At 41.9% G+C, this 17,664-nt stretch overlaps 1 protein-coding gene across 1 annotated transcript in view; it reads left to right on the top strand.

The window, feature by feature from the left end:
- Nucleotides 1-17,664, top strand: part of ADGRE3 (adhesion G protein-coupled receptor E3) — a 69,281-nt gene that overhangs the window by 36,447 nt on the left and 15,170 nt on the right. Inside the window, exons 6-9 of the mRNA XM_075547582.1 lie at nt 7,155-7,338; nt 8,259-8,378; nt 14,728-14,912; nt 16,321-16,488. Of these exons, the coding sequence (XP_075403697.1) occupies nt 7,155-7,338; nt 8,259-8,378; nt 14,728-14,912; nt 16,321-16,488 (657 nt within the window). The remainder of the gene's footprint in view (nt 1-7,154; nt 7,339-8,258; nt 8,379-14,727; nt 14,913-16,320; nt 16,489-17,664) is intronic.

The following is a 17,664-nucleotide window of genomic DNA, read 5'->3' as shown; positions in this document are numbered from 1 at the left end:
GATGATGATTGAACAATTATTTTTGATATGGCTGAATGAATGAAGTGTATAATATGTGAATTGCATGTTACTCAAACTATTTTAAGGTATACTTGAACCTCAGTTCCAGAAGTTCCTCCAACCTCTTCAAAATGTTATTCACTTGATAACTCTTTGGTGTGGTAGCATATTCTCTTAAATGTGTTCATTCAATTGATGAATATTTATTGAGCACCTACTATTTGCCAAGGACATCCCTGTGCTTGTTGGATACCATCAAGTCCACTCCAACTGACGGCAACCCTATGGGACCGAGTTGGACTTCCTGTAGGGTTTCCATGGCTGTTACCTTTACAGAGGAGTCTGGTTACTCAGTGCCTAAGAACTTGGCTGCCAACTGAAAGGCTAGTGATTCCAACCCATCACCTACTCCAGCGGAGAAAGATGCTGCAGCTTTGGAAATCCTGGAGAGCAGTTCTACTCTGTCCCAGAGGGTCACTATGAGTTGCCTATGAGTCTGAATTAACTCATCAGCAGTGGGTTTTCATCTTTCCGGGAGCAAATTGAGCACTTAATCATTGCACCACCAGGGCTTCTTCAGGCTAATGTAAGTGCTAAGAAACAGCTGAGAAGTAAACATGGTTCCCACATTCATGGGACTTACTTGTCTAGCATCTCAGTGTGCACACAAATTCCCAGGAGACCTTGCTACAGTGCAGAGTTCGAATCAGTCCACCTGGGCAGGGGCTAAGTTCCTGGTCGTCTATAGGCTACCACGCGATGCTGACTGTGCTGGTTCCAGGACACGTTCTGAATACAAGGACATGAGAACCTGCATAAAAAGTCTTTCGATTTTCCTGTATCACAGTGATATAAACTTCCCTTTAGCCCTTCATCCTTCTCCTGCTACTGGCTTGCCTTTTCTTTTCTTTCACAGACTAATTTCTGGGTTGAAAATGGGCAGGCAAATATTTCCCCAAATTAAGAGGAAATCTATATAGACTTTCTTCATTACTATAGCTCTGTTTCAGAGTTTCTCAATCTAAATATAAGCATTACTCATGCTCAGACTCGATAGTTCTCTGTGGCCATCGTGTGCATGGAAGAGCATGGAGCAGCTCCCCTGGCCTTTACCCCTAGGTGTCAGGAGCACTCCCACCCCAGTTGTTACATCTAAAATTGTGTCTAGCCATGGTCCTTATGAGGACCACTGGTTTATTTTTTACCAGCCTTGCCCCTTCACTCTTGGTAAAAGACATCGTTAACATTTAACCTTTACATAATGTTGACCACGCACAGACATTGTCCTAGTGTTGTTGTTAACTGCTGTAGACTCACCCCTAACTCACCGTGTCCTCGTGCAGAATGGAACGAAGCACTGCCCAGTCATGTGCTATCCCCATGGCTGGATACAGATGGGACTGCTGTGATCCAAAGGGTTCCATTGGCTGGTTTGGGGAAGTAGATTAACATTTTTTCCTGGTCTGTCTTAGTCTGAAAGCTCCCCTGGAATGCTGTTAGCATCATAGCAACACGCACGCCTCCACTGGCAGACAGGTGGTGGCGGTCCTTGCGGTGCACTGTCCAGGATTGAACCCGGGTCTCCCGCATGAAGAGCAAAACTGTTACAACTGAACCATGACTGCTCCCTCTAGAAGTATCATTTTATTAGGGGCTCATGCAACTCTTATCACAATCCATACATACGTCAATTGTGTCCAGCACATTTGTATATATGCTGCCATCATCATTCTCAAAACACCTGCTTTCTACTTGAGCCCTTGGTATCAGTTCCTCATTTTTCCCCTCCCTCCCCACTCCCTCTCACCCTGAACCCTTCATAATTTATAAATTATTATTGTTTTGTCATGTCTTACACTGTCCTATGTCTCCCTCACCCACTTCTCAGCTATCCGTCCCCCAGGAAGGAGGCTATATGTAGACCTTGCAATCTGTTCCCTCTTTCTCCCTCACCTTCCCTCCACCCTCCCGATATCGCCACTCTCACCACTGGTCCTGAGGGGTTCATCTGTCCTGGACTCCCGGTATTTCCAGTTCCTATCTCTGCCAGTGTACATCCTCTGGTCCAGCTGGATATGTAAGGTAGAATTGGGATCATGACAGTGGGGGGGAGGAAGCATTCAAGAACTAGAGGAAAATTTTTAATTTCATCATTGCTACACTGCACCCTGACTGGCTAGTTTTTTCCCCCGCAGCCCTTGTGCAAGGGGATGTCCTATTTCCCACAGATGGGTCCTGGATCCCCACTCCACACTCCCCCTTATTCACAATGCTATGATTTTTAGGTGGGTCTTTGATGCCTCATACCTGATCCCTTCGATGCCTTGTGATAGCACATGCTGGTGTACTTCTTCCATGTGGACTTTGTTGTTTCTCAGTTAGATGGCCCCTTGTTTATCTCCCAGCCTATAGGACACCTATATTTTATAGGACAGCCTATATTTTGGCAGCCAGGCACCATCCACTTTCTTCACCACATTTACTTATGCACCCACTTTATCCTCAGCAATCGAGTCCGGAGAGGCTGGTATGCTTCTTCCATGTGGGCTTTGCTGTCTCTCAGCTAGATGACTGCTTGTTTATTTTCAGGTCTTTAAGACTTCAGGTGCTATATCTTTTGGTAGCCGGGCACCATGAGCTTTCTTCACCACATTTGTTTGTGCATCCATTGTCTTCAGCAATTGTGCCAGGAAGGTGAGCATCTTAGACTGCCGAATTGTTAGAACAAAGTGTTCTTGTGTTGAGGGAGTACTTGTGCAGGGGCTCACTGTTCATCCGTTTTCTTAATATTCAACCTATAAATATATGTACATCGATCCATTTCCCCCTCATTGTATATAAATATATTTACATCTTTATATGCCTGTATTTAAATCTCTATGACTACCCTTTGCCTCCTAGTTCTTTCCTCTATTTCTTTGTACTTTCCTCTTGTCCCACTATAATGTTCTGCCTTCATTTGGGTTTTAGGAATTCCTCTCAGTTACATTGCCCTTGATCCAGCCCTGCCAGACTTCCCACACCCTCATCGACACTGATCTTGGATCACTTGTTGTTCCCTTGTCCCTAGGCTTGTTAACACCCACTTCCTTTCCCCCGCCTCCCCTATTCCCATGTACGCCTGGAACTGTCATCCCGTTGTTCTCTCTTCGGGCTTGTTTATTCTGCCTATCTCTTCCAGGTAGACATGCTATGTACCATCACAAGACTGAGTACAATGAAGCAACAACAGAAAGTAAAACAATAGCTACTACAACAACACACAAAAAAAAACCATAAATAGTTCAGGGTCTATTTGTTGTCCTTTACAAGTGTTTTCCAGTGGAGTCTGATGGAGTGCCATGCCCTGGTGCCACCTCTATCCCTGAGGACTTCACTGCTCTGCTCCCCCAGCTGCTCTGCTGCACGCCCCCAGTGGCTGGCTTCAGTGTAGTGAGCTCAGGCGGGCACAGTTCCCGCCGTGTGTCTCTAGTGTTGTCCCCAATGGTGCTATGGGTCAATGAGGAATGCTGTGTCCCGGGGTGAGGCTGGCCATGTGGTCATCTCTGTGCAGGAACATTGTCCTCAGGGCTTGGTGAGCCAGGTTGTGCTTCACTTCCTCCCCCCCCCCATCCTCCTTCATTGGCTTCTGTGTGCTCTGACCAGACCAGTCCCTCATCTTGAGCTGTAGCTTCAGTGCTGTCCTCTGAAGTGAATTCTTCTTGTGGGGAGGGTGGTGCTGTCCACTTAGTTGGCAATGGGGCCAGCCCCTCAGGCTTCTCTAAGTGTTCCTTGCTTCATGTCAGTGTGTTGCGTTCTTGTCTTGGAGCTCCGGGTTTTAGTCTGGTCCCTCTTTCCCTGTGGAGACAATCAACACCCTCCCCCTGTGTGGGTTAGTGCCCTGTTCCCCAGGCATCAAACATCTTTCTTCCCCCTCACTTTTAATGGGCTGCCATATGTATCCCTGAGTTTAGTCTGGCCTCTGCCATATTACCTGGACCCCACCCCAGGGATGTATGTATACAGCATCATCTTCCCTATGCCCCTTTTTAATTTTTTTAGCTTACCTCAGCGGACTCATGTAGTACTTGTCCTTTTGTGCTTGGCTTACTTCACTTAGCGTAATTTCCTCCAGTTCTTCCCATGCGGCGATGTGCTTCATGCGTTCATCACTGCTTTTTAGGGATGCGTAATACTCCACTGTATGTATGTACCAGAGTGTTTTAATCCACTTGTCTTTTGATAGGAATCTGGGCTATTTCCAACTCCTTGCAATTGTGAACTGTGCCGCGACGAACATTGGGGCACAAATGTCTGGTCATGGTTTATTTTTTGTCTCTTCTGGATATATGCCCAATAGGGGGATTGCTGGATCATATGGTAGCTCAATTTCCAACTGTTTTAGATATCGCCAAATCGATTTCCATAATAGCTGTACATACCTACAGGTCCACCAGCAGTGGACAAGAGTTCCTATCTCTCTGCATCCCCTCCAACACTTGTTACTTTCTGATTTCTTGAATTGGGCTATCTTTGAAGGTGTTAGGTGGTATCTCATAGTTGTTTAAATTTGCATTTCTCTTATGGCTAATGATCAGGAACATTTTCTCATATATTTATTGGCCATATGGATTTCTGCCCTTGAGGAACTCCTGCTCACGTCCTTTGCCCACCTCCTGAGTGGACAATTGGTTTTTTTCTTGTTGTAGGTTTGCAGAGTATTGTAGATTTTAGTAATAAGGCCTTTGTCTGATGTGTCATTGCTAAAGATGGTTTCCCATTCTGTGGTGTCTCATTCTCTTGGTGAATTATTTCAATGTACATAAGTGTTTTATTTTTAGTATGTCCCACTGGTCAATTTGTGCCTCCTCCGTGTTGGTGTCCTTCCAGATTTCTGATAACCTGTGTAATCCCTGTGTCAAGGTTCTCAGGTTAGTCCCAATTTCCTCATTGATGGCCCTAATAGTTTGGGGTTTTACCTCAAGGTCTGTGATCCACCTTGAGTTTATTCTTGTGTATAGAGTGAGGGAAGGGTCTTGTTTCATTTTTCTGCAGCTACGTATCCATTTTTTTCAGCACCTTGAATTGAAGAGGGCATCCGCTTCCCATTTGATATTGGGCCCCTTATCAAAGATCAGTTGTCTGTATGCTGATGATTTTTATTTCTGTGTTTTCAATCCTCTTCCATTGGTCTGAATATCTGTTGTTATACCAGTACCACACTGTTTTGACCACTGTGGCTGTGTAGTAGGTGCTGAAGTCGGGTAAAGCAAGCCCTCCGACTTGGTCCTTCTTCTTGAGGAGTTCTCTGCTAATTCCCGGTTTCTTCCCTCTCCATATGAAGTTGGTTATCTGTTTTTCCAACTCTTTGAAGAAAGATGCTGGAATATGGATTGGGATAGCATTGAACTTATATAGTGCCTTGGATAGAATTGACATCTTTACAATATTGAGTCTGCTGATCCACAAGCATGGGATCTCCTTCCATTTGTTGAGGTCATCCTTGGTTTCTTTTAATAGTGTTTTGTAGGTTTCCTCATACAGATCTTTTGTTTTTTGAGTCAGGTATATCCCTAGATATTTCAATTTGTGTTTGGTTCTGTGCCCTTGGCCGATGTGTATAGTAGTGCAATAGACTTCTGTTTGTTGATGTTGTAATCTGCTATTCTGCCATATTCCTCTATTGTTTCCAGTACTCCTCTTGTGGAACTTTTAGGATTTTACATGTATAATATCATATCATCTGGGAGTAATGATAGTTTTTCTTCTTCCTTCACCAGACGAATACCTTTGATGTCCTTTCTTTGCCTTATATTGTTAGCCAGGACCTCCAGCACAATGTTAAATAGGAGTGGGGACAAGAGGCATCCTTGTCTAGTCCGCTTTTTCAGAAGACTTGATCTCATCTTTTCTACATGTCTACCACATTGGTGTTGGTTTTTCATATATAGCTTATGTTATATTGAGGAATTTTCCTTCCATTCCTATCTTCTTGAGTGTCTTAAACATGAATTGGTGTTGGATGTTGTTGAGTGCTTTTTCTGCATCTATTGATATTATCATGTGGTTCTTATATTTTTTCATTTTAATGTAACAAATAATATTAATGATCTTTCATATGTTGAACCATCCCTGCATCCCTGGAATGAATCTCACTTGGTCGTGGTGAATTATATACTATTGTATTTGGTTGGCTAGTATTTTGTTAAGGATTTTTGCATCAATATTCCTTAGGGAAATTGGTCTGTAGTTCTCAATTCTTGCCCAGTTTAGGTATCAGATTTACACTGACTTCATAGAAGGAATTTGGGAGTTTGCCATCTTTTTCTATGTTCTGGAAGAGTTTGTGTAGGATTGGTGTCAGTTCTTCCCTGAATGTTTGATAGAATCCACCAGTATATCTATCTGGTCCCGGTGACTTTTTGGTTGGTAATTCTTTGATAGCCTTGTCTATTTCTTCTATTGATATGGGTCTGTTGAGGTTCTCGATGTCCACTGGGGAGGGATTTAGGGAGGGATTGTCTTTCTAAGAATTCATCCATGTCCTCCAAGTTTTTAAATTAATTGGAGTACAGTGCTTCATAGTACTGTTAATTATCCTTTTGATTTCACTATGGTCCATTGTAATATTCCCTCTTTCATCCCTCATCCTTGCTATTGAAATATGTTCCTTCCTTTCTTTGATCAAATTCACGAGAGGTTTGTCAATGCGATTTATCCATTCGAAGAATCAACTTTTAACAGCATTGATTTTTTTCCATAGTTTTCTTATTTTCTCTCTCCTGAATCTCGGATCTAGTTCTTATTATTTCTTTTCTTTTTCTGTTAGTTGGATTTTCTTGCTGACTCCACTCTAGTTGGTGTAAATTTTGTGCCAGTGTATCAATCATAAGCCTCTCCTCCTTTTTATGTGTACATGTAATGCTGTGTAGCATCTCTTAACTCACTGAATTCTCCCCCAAACCCCACAAGGTAGGATTACTGCCCCTATGTCAAAATAAGGAAACTGAGACCCAGAGTGACTGAATGGCTTGCCTAAGATCACACACTGGTGAAGGGTAGACCCAGAAATTAAGTCCAGGTCAGCTTCCCAGAGCCTGCTTTCTTATTTTCTGTTGTCCCTCAGCATGGGGATCATAGCAGAGTGGATTTATTTTATTCTTTTGTCTTCAAAGCTACAACGGGTAATTAACCAAGCCGAAGTACTTGTCACTAATAACACTCTGTGGGACAAAAGAGAGAAGACAGAAGTTGCATCCATGGCCACATCCATTCTCCAAAATGTGGAATTACGTGCTCTGGAAACTGCTCTGAACTCCCCAGATCAAAAAGTACAGAACATCCACAGCAGTTCAATAGGTAAGATAACAATCGAGCCTGGTGCACATTGAGCACTGGTCACTAGAAGGACTCTGGATAAGCAATTACCACAATAAACACACACAAATACACTGGATGGGTCCTTTTATATAAACTCCTCGATAGTACAGATTAATTTATAGTGACAGAAAGCAGATCAGTAGCTGTCAGGTATAGGAAAGGGTAGAAGGATGACAAAGGGACAGGAGAAATATTTGAGAAACTGATGAGGGAAATGTTTATATCTTGACTGTGTGGGAGTTGTTGGGTGAATACACATCACAGAACTTATCGTACTCTGTACTTTAATTAAGTGCACATTGTTACGTTTAAATTACAGCTTACTAGTGATGTCTTCTTTAATTTAAAAAAATGTATTTTTAAGGCCACCAATACGTCCCATTTGTGGTCTCTGATTTTGGCTTGAAGGTAGGATTTTGAAACTCTGGTGCCTATCCTTGCCGGGGTGTGCCTTGGGTGGAAGAATGCTAGAAACATGATTCTCAGGATTGAGATACAGCATTGTTTGCTTAATCAATTCCTTCTTATCCTACATCAAGGTAATTTCCCATGTTTCACCATTGTCTACACAGCCATGACCCTTCTTGTAGCGATGTCTGTCCTCTTGTCTTTAATTGCTTTCTGAAGTAAGGCCCTAGAAATGAAGGCATTGCTTCAAAGGTGCTATGTAGAAAACAATGGGCGATTCCTGGAAGTAAAGTCTTTCTGAAGTTCTGGACCACACTTTCCCCATCTGTGAAATGGAATTGTAGAAGTATTATAAGATTGACACATATACGGCCCTTCACTAAGAACCTGGCCTGTCCCAGATGTTCAGTAGATGTGGGCTGTTCATGTTGGTGATGCAGTTTTAAGGCTCTTTGTGGCATCAGTAACTGGCCTGTTGCTCGTCTTACCAGCCATTGAAACTCGAGTTGTTGGGAATAACTGCTCTGAAGAAAGAAAGACCCTCAGCTTGCAGACCCAGATGAACACACTGGACATCCTGTGCGATGACGTGGTCCAGGGAAACGTGCAAGGTACATGTGACAGATGCTTTTTCTTCACACAGGGCAATAGCATCGTTTGGTTTTTTCTTTATTTTTGTTGTTCTTCTTCTTGGTCTGGATATTGGTTTTGGTTTTTGTCATAATATGACCACCAAAGTAAACCAGTCATTCATAACCCAGGGACAAGCAGAAAGAGACTCAGTAATTTCATATCAGACAGAAATTACTATAAATTTGATTATGGTGAATCAAACCATGGTAAAATATGATCCTTGGTCAGTTGACCTCCCTCTTGACCCAACCTGAATTTGCTCTAGGCTTAAATATTTCTTGCTTGTTCCCTGAAAGAAATTTCTTCTCTAGATTTTAAAATGTTGTTGGTGGTCTTTTTGCTCTTAGTCTTTATTTTATCTTTATATTATTATTATTTCTGCTTCAATTTGCTTTTGCTTTGTTATTGTTTCTGTTAGGTTTCCCGGTTTGTGAAGGAGTGGCTGCAAAGAGACAGTAACTGATGCGATGGTTTATCGGGAGTGAGGTGGGGTCAGGGAATGAGGGGAATTGGGGAGCAAACCATGAATGCAGGAGGGGATAGGGGTCATTAGAACTGATTCTGATGATGGATCTACAACTCTTTTTAAAAGCAATTTAACTATGGACATGTATGATGAGAATATTCTATCAAGAAATGTACTACATAAGAAGCCAGACAACACGTGGTTATTAACATGGGTGAAGGAGGAAGAGTCCTTGCTTAAGGGTCATGAGTTTATGTTAATGGTGGTGGAAAGGATATCAATAATGTTTGTACAATATGAAGAGTATAATCACTGACACTGACTTATACATGCAGTAGTTTTGGATTGGAGACTGCTTTGTTGTGTATATTTTGGCCACAGTTTTAAAAAATATTACCCAACTAACAATGAGTACATGGAAGAAGAAAATGTTCTAAAATTAAATGTGGTCATGATTGTACACCTCTTCTTGTTATAGTTGAACTATTGAACTGCATGCTGTGTGGATGAAGTTCCAAACAACTGTTTTTCTTAGGAAAAGAAAATTACGTAGTAGTATATGATTTAAAATGTCATGTACATAAATATTGTATGCTATTAAAATAAATCAAAATAGGGCAGTCCTCTGCTTGAAATCCCTCAATAGCTTCCCTCTGAGCTTAAATTAGAAGCCCTTGAGACCTTTGCCTCAGCTGCCCCATCTCCTCACTGCCCTCGTCTCCTTCCACTCTCCCCCTGGTTTGCTCTGCTTTGACCACACAGGCTTCCTTGCTGCTCCCCGATTCTCCCCTGGCCATGGGCAGCTCTGTTGCATCCTCCGTGGTTTCTAGGGGTCAATATTGATTCCATGACACACAACATCTGATAACCCTCTGAAACCGCAGCCTCCCGCCTAGCTCTGTCCCCATCCCCAGCTTACTTTTCTCAATAGAAATAAACACTCACTGATATACAGTATATGCCTTTATTTATTTATACCTGTCTTAGTATTTTTATCTGCATCAGAGCGGAATATCCATAAGAGGAGACACTCAATTTGTTTTGCCCCCCCCCACAATGTATCCCTAGAATAGTGCCTATAACATTAACGACCTTAGATTGTAAACAGTGTTGAATAAATGATGTCTATATTTGTTATTTCCAAATAGATTATTTCTTTTCAGTTTGGATTTATATAAGTGTGTATAGAACAGAAATTATTAGATAAATAGATCATAGAAAGATACATGTAAGCCAATATTAATAGATTTTTCCTCGTGTCCAGACTCAGCATTATATTTAATCCAAATGAAATGCAAAACCATCTCTATGAGTCTCAAAAAACAAGTCTGTCTTTATTGAAGTCTCTTCAAGAGGCAGCATAGGAGAAGGACGGGAGAGCATCGCACAAGACTTAACCCATCTTCCTACAAGCCCCCTTTACAGCTGACGCATCTCGCCTCTTTTCCTCCCTCAAAATTCCATCTGCTTCTCTCTTGCCCCTCCTCTCAACACTTTGCCATTTCCTTGGAAGGAGCTCTGGCTGCAGAATGGTTAGGATTTGGGCTACTAACTGCAAAGTCTGCAATTTGAAACCAGTGCCTTTGCAGGAGAAAGCTGGGCTTTCTACTCCCATAAAGAGTTACAATCTCAGAAACTCACCGAGGCAGTTCTACCCCGCACTGTAGCGTCTCAACAAGTCAGAATTGACTCAATGGCATTGAATTTTGTTTGGTTGGGGGGTGGGGTGTTGTTTGTTTTCATAAGGTTAGATCTGTGGCCTTTCTTCTGTAAATCAAATTAGTCTCGCTTCAATTTTTCCACTTCTCATTCAGGGTCAAAACACATTCAGGGCTACACAACGTCTGACTCAGAATCTGGGAGAAGGAGAGACTCTATGATTACCTCTACATATGTTGACCAATACACTGTGTGTCTGTTATGTACATCTACAGATAAACAAATCTCCCTATAGAAGTGTGTGTGTAAGAGAGAGAGAGAAAGAGAGAGAGTGTGTGAATATCTATTATACACATGTTACAAATAGTTAAGCCAAAAGTTGGGCAGTTCAAACCCACTGACACGTGTCCCAAACAACAGGCCCGGTGATCTGCTTCCAAAGAGTCATAATCTTCAAAACTTTGTAAAGAAGTTCTACTCTACACACATAGGATTGTCCTGAGTTAGCATTGACTCAAAGGCAGCAAATATCGGCAATGTACATACATACATAGAGATGAGGAAAGTATGTGACAAAATTACATTTTCTTTTCATTCAATTTTTCCATGAAGTGCTTTGACATATATCACACGGTGACCCAACATAATGCAGAAATTATTGGACACTATCATTAATATCACAATATCACCGGCAAGTAAAATTTTGTTGAAGATAATTTTAAAACAGTCACAGCAGTCCAAGGACATGGAGCTGTCAGAAATTTTCAGAAGGAACGAGGGAGATTATTGCTGACCTCCAAAGGAATTTGGCTTAAGACAGAGAATACCAGAAAAAAATTTTTATTTGTGGTTCACTGACTGAGGAGAGAGGGATTTGACTTTATGGATCATAACAAATTATAGATAAAATTGAAGAGAATGGAAATTCCAGAACACTTCATTATGTTCATGCAGAACTCATATATAGACCAAGAGGCAGTCATTCAAACAGAACCAAGGGGGTACTGCATGGCTTAAAATCAGGAATGGTGTGTGTCAGGGTTGTATCCTTTCACTGTCCTTATTCAATCTGTATGCTAAGCAAATAAGATGGAAACTGAACCATATGAAGAAAACAGCATCAGGATTGGAGGGCGCCCCATTGACAATGTGCAGATGACACATCCTTGCTTGCTGAAAGCAAAAAGATCTTGAAGCACTTACTGATGAAGATCAAAGACTACATCTTTCGGTATGGACCGCACCTCAACATAAAGAAAACACAAGCTTTCACAACTGGACCAATAAGTAATATGATCGTGAGGTCATGATCATGAGATAAAATTAAGGTTGCTTGGGATTTCATTTCACTTGGATCCACGATGATCAACACTTGTAAATGTAGTCAATAAATTAATCAATCATCCCCTTGGGAAAATCTGCTGCACAAGATCTCTTTAAGGTGTTGAAGAGCAAAGATGTTACTTTGAGGACTAGGGTTCATCTGAACCAAGACGTGGTATCTTCAATGACGTCATGTTCACGTGAAAGATGAGCAAGAAATAAAGAATTGACGTATTTGAATGATGGTATTGGTGCAGAATATTGACTATGGAATGCCAGAAGAATAGACATGTCTTAAAGGAAGCGTAGCCAGAATACTCTTTAGGAGCGAGATGGAAAACCTTCATGTCCCATACTTTTAACATGGTATCCAGAGGGATCAGTCCCTGGTGAAGGACATCATGCTTGGCAACATAGAGAAGGTCAATAGGAAGGCTCTCGACCGGAGGGATTGACACAGTAGCTGCAACGATGAACATAAAAACAAATGTGAGGATGGTGCCAGACTGGACTATTGTTTGCTTTGTTGTCTACAGAGTAGCTGTGAGTTGGAACCAATTCAATGGCATCTCACAACAGCAACATGTTACACTTCAATATCCTTCTACAACAAGATAAAACCATGAATCTCAAGAAAATGTAAATAACTGCATGTCAAAATTCATGGTCAACTCACCGATTAATGAGGCAACCAGTAAAATGTTAAGAACAATTTTGAGTAGCGATACCAGGAGGGTAAGAGGAAGGTGGGAGGAGAAAGGGGGAACCAATGACAGTGACCTACATATAACCTCCTCCCAGGGGGGTGGGCAACAGAAAAGTGGGTAAAGGGAGACATTGGTCAGTGTAAGACATTAAAAAGTAATAATAATTTACAAATTATCAAGGGTTCATGAGGGAGGGAAGGAGGGGAAAAATTAGGAGCCCATTCCAAGGGCTCCAGTAGAAAGAAAATGTTTTGGAAATGATGATGGCAACAAGTGTACAAATGTGCTTGACTCAATGGATGGATGGATGGATGGATGGATTTTGATAAGAGCTGTACGAGCCCCCAGTAAAATGTTTTTTAAAAGAATAATTCACTAGCATTTTGAAGAACAGATGAAATACCTATTCATATATATACATAGAGAGACAATGAGGACTGTTGAGATACTTCGCTAACTGATGCAACACTGATTAATATTCTGTAGGACAATGGAATATTTGGTGTTACCTTTTCTCTGGAACAGAAAGAAACCATATACATATCTACCAAGCAAATGCATTTGCACCTCCAGAGAGAACTGTTCACACTTCTATTAGTTTCCTACACACTCGCCTCCGTGCCTACGGAGTTATAACCTGGCAATAGAAAATCAAGGGTGAAAACTCCGACAGAATCTGATCCTCCCAGGAGGCCTACTGGACAGTGCTCTGTTCTCTATCGAAGACACCCAGTGACATCGTCTCCCCATTTTCAGATCTCGGATGACTTCCCTATATGTAATGTATAATGTATATTTGGAGATGTATATTGATTTATATAGCGTTTTACATCCAGAAGTTCAACACCGATTGTCTCACAGTAGCTGAATTATATAAGACTTGTGGAATTTCATTTTGTTCTTTCTCTCACACAAATTTTCTAATTTAATTTGATAATAAATGGCAGTGTAGCAAGCCATGTGCGACTCCACAGGAGTTGAAAAAATGGACCACATTTGCTTGTGGCAGTGGGGCCAAATCCTGATGACATTGTCAGTTAACGTGACAAAGGCAAGTTGCAAAAGGATACACAAAATTATGGGCATGTTTGAAACACATAAAGCATTATGTGTCATTTTGTAAACACACATAGTAAAATTATGAAAGCATTCATGCACAGGCTAAATTCCTATTTGAATTCTATGCTTACCTCTGGAGAAGGAAGAAAGAGAAACGAAGTAATAGGAGCCATATCTAAATATTTCACTTCTATACATTTCATATCTAAATCAATTCTTTTGAAAAGAATTCTGAAGACAAGACATCAAAATGTTAACATCATTGCATCTCAGTATAGAATGTCTAAATTTGTTTGGTATGATTTTCTGCATGCTTGAAGCGTCATTTAAACTGAAGAAGCAAAATGGTGTTTGTTTAAAATTAACCTTTTACTGTATGGCTGGCACTATGCTGGCATCCCTGTCCTCCCAAAATGAAGTCTCCTCTCCAGTCACGGCCCTGAGGAAGGGATAGTCTGTGGGAAAATCGGGTTAAGTTTACATGAGGCAGTCAGTTGGCACAGCTATACAGGCATTCAGAGAAAGTGATATAGGTGTTCAGTGATATAGGAGTTCAGTGATATAGGTATTCACTGATACAGGCATTCAGTGATATAGGCGTTCTGTGATATAGGCGTTCAGTGATATAGGAGTTCAGTGATATGGGCATTCAGTGATATGGGCATTCAGTGATATGGGCGTTCAGTGATATAGGCATTCAGTGACATAGGAGTTCAGTGATATAGGCGTTCAGTGATATAGGCATTCAGTGATATAGGTATTCACTGATACAGGCATTCAGTGATATAGGCGTTCAGTGATATAGGAGTTCAGTGATATAGGAGTTCAGTTATATAGGCGGTCAGTGATATAGGCGTTCAGTGATATAGGCGTTCAGTGATGTGGGCATTCAGAGACGGGAGCAGCAGAGCTGATGAACTGGTTTGACCCCGTCTTGTAGGAGGAGGTAGACTTGAGTACGAAGAGCATGCACGAAAGCTTGAACTTCATGGGCAGCCCCTAAGCACAGGAGGAGATCGGGGAGGCTTGGCAAGTGTAGAGTATCCAGGTCCTGTTTAAGGGGTGGTGGACAGGAAGGACAGATGAAAAGGTGACCACTGTTTCTTTCCTCAGGTCTCAATGCAGTTGCCTTTATTTCATATGCTTCTCTGGGGGACGTCATCAATGCAACGTTTTCAAAAGAGATGAATGAGAGCAGTCGAGTCTCCCTGAACTCCCAGGTAGTGAGTGCTGCCATTGGACCCCAAAGAAACACCTCTTCCTCCAAGTCTGTCACTCTGAGTTTCCGGCACACGAAGGTGGGTCAGAACTTCAGTGTGGTCTTTCTGGGGTTTCAGGGAGGTCGACTGAAAACATGTACGTGTCTCAGAGAGTGCTTCCAGAACTACACCACCCAGTATGGCAACCACAAATTCTCTGTGGCTCTGGAGCACTGGAACATAGCTATTCAAACTGAGATAGGCTCTGAGTGTAAGACACACCCCGGATTTGAAAACCCAAATGTATTTTTAAAAGAATGTAAAATAACTCATTAATAATTTAAATGTTGTTTTCACATTAGAAAGAATACTTTGAACATTGCAGATTAAGCAAAAGGTACTCTGAAAATTAATCTCACTAGTTTCATTTTACCTTTTTTAATGTGGCTAGTGTACATTTTAAATTATATAGGTGGCTCACATAATGCTTTGTTTGAAAAACATAGTAGATTCAATTATTCTGTCTACAGGTACTTCATAAATGTGTGTGATTTAACTTGAGATTCATGGAAGCCTGATGGTAGCATAGCAGCCTACATGTTGGGCTGGAAACCACAACGTCAGCAGTTCAACACCAGCAGCCACTGTGTAGAGAAAGATGAGACTTTCTACACCCATCAACAATTATGGTCTCAGCAGTTCTCATCTGTCTTGTAGGGTTGCTGAGTCACGATTTATTCGATGGCAGTGGGTTTTGAGTCGAAACTCAATGACCAAAAAAACTTTCTTTTAATCCATTTCCCTTTTTCCTTCTCTGTCTGATCTCGTAGAACAGCCAGACACATACACGATAGAATTGGTCGGCTTCGTTTCCCTTGAGCTCTGTTAAAAACAGTTCCCTGGAGACATGTAGGTTTCCTCTCCCTAGAACATAAAGTCTAGGTTTGGGATCTTTCTTGTGTGTCATCAGACTTGCTGACTGATAAGTAATCTGGGAACGGCCCAGTGGGTGATCAAAGGAAATCAGGCCCCAAACAAGAGAGCATCGATCGTAGTCTGGGCCCTCTGGACTGATGCTCTGGAAGGCCAGGGAACAAAGACATCGGATGGAAGCTTATTCTACTCTCTTTCCTCAGGACCTTTCTTCCCTATACCACCTTGTCCTTGTGTCCTTGAATATTGTGTTGTGGGTGTCGGGATCACAGTAGGTGTAGAGAGACCAGGGAAATCGGGCTGGCTGAGAGAGTCTTTGCTGGAGAAGATGCTACGATCAATGAAACCTAAAATCCTGGCTCCCAGAAAGTTGTAGCCGTGTTTCCAGTTATGCAGACCCCAACAGAGCTGCCCCTACAATGGCGAGCGTCTGAGCCAAAACAGCAGGCTCACTTGAAATCAAAATCACCCGGGTGACACCTCGCCCACGATGTCCAACGGGGCAAACAGGGAGACGTGGACTTGGAGAATCATCCCTCCTACGGAAGAAGATGCTATTTCACTTTATTTTCAGATAAAGCCCAATAGCAAGAAGGTTTTCTGTGTCTACTGGGAAAGCTCAGGAGAAGGTGGCCACTGGACCACGGATGGCTGTTTCCTGATAGCCGTGAACGAGAGCCACACTGTATGTAACTCCACCCACCTGTCCAGCTTCGCTGTCCTCATTGCCATCACAAGCCAGGTAAAGTGTAAATGCTTAATTCTTCTGTTACATACTTTGTGAGCAACTCTGAGAAAACAGTAAGTACTATAAAGGAAATAATAATAAATTTTAAAAGCAAGTGACTAGAGTGACGGGGTAAATATATAACTTTTTATCATGTAACCAGAGTAGGGCTCTCTAAGAACTAAATATTTGAGATCTTTTTTAAAAATTATTTTGAAATATTTGAATTTTTAAGTCAGTACTCACACATAAGAACCATTGTGAAGAACAGTGCTTTCTTCTGTTCTACATAGGGTTGGTGTGTCATTCTGGGTAGATTAGGAAAAAAATTCGCAAGCATGCATATGTGTATAAGAAAGAGCTTTATATATAAGAGCAGTTGAACATTGAGAAACACATCCCAGCCCAGTCCAGATCAAGTCCATATGTCTGGAATTAGGCCACATGTCCAATACCAATCTATAAAGTCCTCTTCAGACTCACAAAACACAGTCAATGAAGCCAAATACACGAAGATCACAGGCCAGTGGGAGGAAGGTCTTGTGGATCCATTGGCAGTATTAGCATCTCAGCGCTGGTGTGGGTCTTCGTGGCTCCTCCAGCTCCACGGCGCTAGCATAGCTCCATGTGTCATGGCAGCAGGAATATCAAGCAAAGAGTCTGTGTGCCCAGCCTCCAGCAAGTTATTTATCTCTGTAGTGTGACCTGATTGACAGGCTAGATTCCACCCATTTGCCCTTAATAGTCTCACATTGGCACCAGATTATGCAACTACCACAGGAAGTGAGTTGGTTTTAGAGTTTCATGAGTCAAAATTGACTCAAAAGCAACAAACTTCCATTTTTTTGTAAGTTTGAGGGCAAGTAGTCTGTCTGGGAAATGATCCCAGGCCCTATCAGCCAAAGAGAAGGGAAGAGATGGAGCCGAAGGAAGTGGAGAGTGTGTGAAAGAGCAAGTCACCACCGTCAAAGAAAAGCTTTGACCAGTAAGTCTGCTGGGGTTACCAGGATGTATTGTATGAGAGCTGTTCCTAAACAGAGGGCACCCCCAAAATGAAGGTTACACTGTTTGGCTCATTAATGGAATTTTGTTTGCCTTTTGTTTGGGGGAATTTGGTAACTGAAATCTAAGCTCAATTGGATGAATGTTGCCAAGTCTTACTGATAAGTATTGCTGACAAGTGCTGCTTGG

The sequence above is a fragment of the Tenrec ecaudatus genome, chromosome 1 (genome assembly GCF_050624435.1).
Source record: "Tenrec ecaudatus isolate mTenEca1 chromosome 1, mTenEca1.hap1, whole genome shotgun sequence".
Taxonomy (NCBI): domain Eukaryota; kingdom Metazoa; phylum Chordata; class Mammalia; order Afrosoricida; family Tenrecidae; genus Tenrec; species Tenrec ecaudatus.
This window is presented reverse-complemented; position numbering and strand designations above follow the sequence as displayed.